Here is a 5,613-nt window from a genome sequence, read left to right as displayed (position 1 = left end):
TGATGATGATGATGATGATGTGTCGTCTGTCCGGTCTCCAGTGGTGAAGAAGAACAACGTCCTGCAGCTCCATGTCGATGCAGCCAGCGAGCACAGTGTCGGTCCCAAACAGAGCCGCTCTGCAGGGGCCAAAGAGACTGTTTACCTTGGTGGAGTACCTGGTGAGCACACACACACACACACACACACACACACGCACACACACCTGGGTGCATCGAACTGAGAAGGACAAAGCTTCAGAGTGTGAAACTTTAAACACCGTCTGATATCATTTATATTAGTTTGTTTGGGATTCGGGGTGGATCGAACCCACTCAGGACAATGTCCTGACGTTTCACACTAAATATTTCCTTATTGGTGAAAGCTCAATAGATCGCAATACATCCTCCACATCTATCCTCATCTGTTTACTCATATATACATATATATAATTCCAACCTTTCACTTGAAATAGATTATTCTTCTATCAACACAAATATTGCATTTTTCCATAATATTGTGATATTTTTTGTTCTCAAATGACTTATTTTATAAAATTACAGCTGAAATGCCTTTATTTCTCCTTTGTTGTCTTTAGGATTGCAACTTATTATTGATTAATCATTTAGTCTATAAAATGGCAGAAAATAGTTGGGGTCAGTTTTTACAGAACTCATTGTGATGTCCTAAATTTGTTTTGGGACACAATCCCTCTCCGAAGGAAGCTGTATTGAATATTCTTCCTTGATACCCTCATTCCCAATGGAATGAATGAGATTTCATTTGCTTGTTGTAGTTGTGATAACCTAGAATGAATCCCACCTGTGTACATTGATTGTGAAATTGCCAGAATGCACGTTACAGTCTGCTGACACTAGTGGATGTTATGGCTGGTTGGTTGGGGGATTCACAGCCATCTGATAACCTCTTTCTCTCTCTGTTCTTGCTTTCTTTTGTAACATGTTGTTCCTCTCTCTGTCCACCAGATGGCGTCACAGTTCCTGGTCTACCCGCCAGCCTGCCAGCCTTCCACGGCTGCATCCGCCAAGCATCGATCAACCACAGACCTGCTATGTTGTCCAAACCGCTCGCAGTGCACGGAGCTGTGGGGACGCAGGGTTGCCCACACATGTAGACCCAACACACACACACACACACAGTCTTATCCTCACATTCCCCAACTGCAAATTATTGGTGGTGGGTGTCATGTTACTGTAGCTAATTTAAAATATATATATTAATATTTATTTTCTATTTTCAGAAAAGTGTATATTTTATATTTTCCCATTTTGTTGCTGCAATGTTACTGGTTTGTGACAACTCTCAGCACACAGAGATGCACTGATACAAGACTGGTACAACTCAACTCTGATCATAAACCAATGATTAAACGTGTAGTATATTGTAAATAAAAGCCACACAGCTTGATTTTTCTTGCTTTTGCAAACAGATGCTGATGTCATTTCTGGTCCCAAACTCATTTCCTGAATCTGCAATATATTCGAGTAAATAATGTATACGGCTGTTTATCGTGCATCTCTCGCAGAGAATGTTAATACCTACTGAGTCAGAACACTGTGAACACTAATGTACGAGCAACATCCTCAGGCAGCACAGGTGGGAGACGTTACCTGCAACGGGGACTACGACTGGACGTTTGGAAATATCACTTAATCAAGTCTAAGTGATGCAAACATGAACAAGACACTGGCTGTTCCAATGGGCATTTTTCACAGCAGATGATACTAATTAAAGTTCTCTTTCATTCGGGTAAAAAAAGAGTCAGGGCTCTGCTACCCTAAATGGAAAGGAACCTTAATAAGTGTTTGATAAACCTGTGTTTACCCTATTTCATGTCAAAATGGCTGCTGTGGCATTAGTCACCTTTCTCATCTTCCTCACACATAATCTCCAACATGTAATCTGTTTTTATTTTGGGAAAAACAGCCCAAGTCCATGTTTGCTCTGCTGACCTTTTCTATCAAACGTAGTAATAACGATGCGTTCAGGTCACATTTGATTTATCGTAATTATGTGTCTGTCAGCCAGTTAAATCCAAATTGAATGACCAGTGTTACAATGTCAGTATCTGAAACTCTGTACTCACTCTGTACTCACTCTGGTGTTGAGCTGTCAGATGAAGTCATAAACATGAGACTCCAAATCCCATCAGCCCACTCCTGTTCAGGTTGCAGGCAGCGTTTCCCGCCTCCATTCCATCATCAATGTAAACATGTACCAAACATGAGTGTGAAGCTTGTATATAGTATAACCACTTTTATATCTCACACAAATAAGCTGTGCCTCCCACTCACTCCCACCCTCATGTGTTGTAAATGTATTTCTAAATAAAGTTTTGTTTGTTTTTTTCATACAAACGGTACTCTTCAGTGTTTGTGTCCCTGTGTTAAAGACACACCTGGAGCTGTGTTGTTGTTTGCCAGTATGATTTTTTTTATTAAAGAGTAAATCACAAAAAGCCTGAAAGTATCCGCACTCGCTGACAGTCTGAACTGTGGTAACAAAAGGAAGAAAGTAAAATCAAACTTAAGGCTCAGTCCCCGAACACAAAACTGTCCTTTCAGAGTAAAAGTAAGGTTCAGTAGAACTAAACGGAGGTCAGGTCGGAGGGTTTACAAGGTGGTCACAGTGAAAACGGCTCTGCTGACCCGTGCTGTTCGTCCTGAGAAGAAGCAGAGTGTTGCCTTTGGTATAGAAAGGTAACATGAAAGAGGGGGGGGGAAATAAAGAAATAAAGAGGAATCACAGATTTGACTCAGTTGAGTTGCTCGGCAGCGTGAGCTCTAATCCAGACTCATGTCCTCGTCGTCATCTTTCTTCTCTTTGGAGTCTCCTTTACTGCCCTGCATGGCTTTGGCAAACGCCTCCACATCTGACGGGGACACGAAATACAAAACGTGTTATAGATAACTCATTCACAACAAATAATATATTCACACGCTCACATCACACATGGCCACTGTGATTCCTCCTACAGCAGTTTCAATGTTAGCGATGGGGACAACATTCACACTCTTTCAGCCGTCTGACAAATAACGTGTGTGTTGGGGATGAGCAGGACGACTCGATGTCAGTATGTGTTTAATGTAAAGAGTATGTGTTCTCCTTTACAGCAGAAGTGATAGATCCACATAGATGTTCCATTTTCAATCACACCATCTTTCCACTGTTGACAATTCATATAAATGTGAAAGCATCACATAGTAGTAGATATTCCATATAGTGTGTAGTTTTCTATCAAATGTTAAAGGGCTCATTATGTATTTTGAATAGTTCTATGGCACAGAGGAAGAAGATATCAGGCTTTGATACACACACAATATTTTTAGTAGAGACAAATCAAACTGATCCTCTGGACTTTTGAGATAATCAGCATTGGCCGTGTGTGTGTGTGTGTGTGTGTGTGTGTGTGGTCTCACCTCCTCTGTTGGCAGCGTCCACAGCTTCTGCCGGCAGACCGAACTGACTCAGGAGAGGGCCGAGCTGCCCAGAGGCCAAGGCACTGCTGAACATACTCATCGCCTGAAGGAGGGACCAATCACAGTCACACACTGTCTGACATCACGCTGCAGCAACGACACACATTAATGGCCTCATTCAATAACACCATGATGGAGGTTACTGGTAACACACTGCATGTTCCACCACCTCATGCTCTACCATCGATCTGTTCTCTTTGTCCGCTCCTCCTACCTGCTGGAACTGAGGCGAGTTCAGTGTGTTCTGGATCTCCTCAGCGCTCTGAGGTAAACTTTCTCCGCTGGGGAGGAACGGCAGGAGCCTCTGCTGGACCTCGGCGTTAGTCAGGATGGGAGCCATCATCTCTGGGGTGCAAACACTGGCCAGGTCCACTACAGAGAGGGAGAGGAGTCCTGTCAGTCACACTTAATGAAACACTGTATTCACTCCACTCTCTCTCCTTTTTATTCTCTTCTTCATTGACCTTATTTCTCTTCTTGGCCTCATTCACAGGGTCTCCACTCCTTAAGAAATCATTTTCCAGGAGTTTTTCTTGACAATACAGGCCAGTACTTGTTTACAAATGTTCAGAATTTCCCAGTAGACCTAGTATTGACACATTTAATTCTAGTTTACAAGTGTCATACTGTGCAGTGTATCCTCCCACCAGTAGCAAACAAAATACACACCCAGGTTTATGTAGACGATCTGAGCGAGGGACAAAATACATTGTTGTCAGGATATTTGGTCATTTTAACCGTGAAAACTCGTCTCTAAATTTCCAGATTTTCCAGGACACATTTTTAGCTGATGCTGTTTTTATACTTTTAGTGACATTAGTAACAATAAAGTCCTAAATCAGAACTATACCAAGACGTCTACCCCACATTCAATCATCTGCCGCTCACCCGCTGATCCCTGAGCAGCCGCAGAAGCCGGCACGTTCATGGTGGCGAGGATGTTCTGAAGGTCACTGAGCTGGATGGGCTGGTGGGAGCCGGGGCTTCCAACAGAGGCTGGGACCACTGGGGTCTGAGCCGAGGCTGTATATGAGACAAGCAACAAAGAGTCCATGCAAACATGCTATTAAAAATGAAAACGTGATACTTTTGGTTTTCTTCTCTTTATTAAAAAATGCAATAGGATGAATTATTGTCATTAAAACTCTCTTTTATACTTTAATCAAACACTAAACACAACTTGTGCCTCTTGCTTTGTAAGCCTTGGTGGTTTTAAGGGGATTTTAAAGCGTCACATGAAGCAGTCTGCTTTTAATGAGGTCCAGGAAATAAAAGCAGTGATTAACTGGCAGACGACTGACGCATAATGACGGCACTGTACGATATGTACCTGGTGTGGAGGGAGCAACAGTAGTAGGGGAGACAGCTGAGGCAGCAGGAGTCACAGGGGTGGTGGGGGCCTGAGAGGAGCTCAGCCGAGAGGCCCCGCCTGATGAAGGAGTAGCTGCTGCTGATTGGCTACGAGAGCTGAGGAGGAGGAGCAGGGCGACAGAGGGGAAGAAGCCAGATTTATATGATATTTTTACATGTACTCTGTTCTACATCTGTAACGGCAGTGGAGATGCGAGCTGATGTGTGTGTGGGGTCTTCTGCCTCACCTGGAGGAGGAGCTGCTAGTGGCTGGTCCTCCGCTACCCAGCAAGTTAGCAAGTCCTGGTCCTGCTAGAGCTCCCAGACCTCCTTAGACAGACACAAACAAATTAAAAAGGGTCCAAACTGAGGTCTGAAAACAGGTGACAGGGTGTGTAAGAAAGTACAAGGGAAAAACAGTCAGAGAAACATCCAGTGCTGCTCACCCAGTCCTCCAAGTCCTGTTGGTCCAATCAGCTGCATCAGTTGGTTGTGGCTCATATTTCCCAGCAGGTTTTGCAGGCCTCCCTCTCCCCCGAGTGCGGAGAGCTCATGGCCGCTGCCGCCTCCGCTGCCTGGCGCTCCAGGAATGGGAGGGTTGTTAAGGTACTCGTTCACCTTACGACAGTGCTCCTCGTCCTTGTCGGTCTTTGGCTCCTGATGAAAATCAGCAAAGTGGAAATTCTTTGAAATCAGACCTTCATTATCCACAGAGTAAGTTAAAAGTTATTCCCATGTGGTGGCTCAAGGCAGGTTTAACGTAAACAGGAAGATCAGATGAACA

General features: G+C 43.9%; 2 protein-coding genes across 3 annotated transcripts in view; one reads left to right on the top strand and one right to left on the bottom strand.

Annotated features, from left to right (window-relative positions):
* Nucleotides 1–2,732, top strand: part of lama5 (laminin, alpha 5) — a gene marked incomplete in the record, with an annotated part of 94,581 nt that extends 91,849 nt beyond the window's left edge. Inside the window, 2 exon segments of the mRNA XM_035656331.1 lie at nucleotides 42–161; nucleotides 966–2,732. Of these exon segments, the coding sequence (XP_035512224.1) occupies nucleotides 42–161; nucleotides 966–1,114 (269 nt within the window).
* adrm1 (adhesion regulating molecule 1) overlaps nucleotides 2,410–5,613 on the bottom strand; it is a 5,292-nt gene continuing 2,088 nt past the window's right edge. Inside the window, exons 3-9 of one of the 2 annotated variants that reach the window (XM_035656332.1) lie at nucleotides 5,276–5,486; nucleotides 5,078–5,159; nucleotides 4,810–4,946; nucleotides 4,368–4,502; nucleotides 3,694–3,851; nucleotides 3,420–3,522; nucleotides 2,410–2,872 (exon numbers count right to left, since the gene is read on the bottom strand). In XM_035656332.1, the coding sequence (XP_035512225.1) occupies nucleotides 2,784–2,872; nucleotides 3,420–3,522; nucleotides 3,694–3,851; nucleotides 4,368–4,502; nucleotides 4,810–4,946; nucleotides 5,078–5,159; nucleotides 5,276–5,486 (915 nt within the window). In that variant the 3' untranslated portion in view covers nucleotides 2,410–2,783. The remainder of the gene's footprint in view (nucleotides 2,873–3,419; nucleotides 3,523–3,693; nucleotides 3,852–4,367; nucleotides 4,503–4,809; nucleotides 4,947–5,077; nucleotides 5,160–5,275; nucleotides 5,487–5,613) is intronic. The other variant, XM_035656333.1, reaches the window with a different exon arrangement.

This window comes from Morone saxatilis, unplaced genomic scaffold (genome assembly GCF_004916995.1).
Source record: "Morone saxatilis isolate NCDOM2014 unplaced genomic scaffold, NCSU_SB_2.0 Contig15, whole genome shotgun sequence".
In the NCBI taxonomy this organism is placed as follows: domain Eukaryota; kingdom Metazoa; phylum Chordata; class Actinopteri; family Moronidae; genus Morone; species Morone saxatilis.
This window is presented reverse-complemented; position numbering and strand designations above follow the sequence as displayed.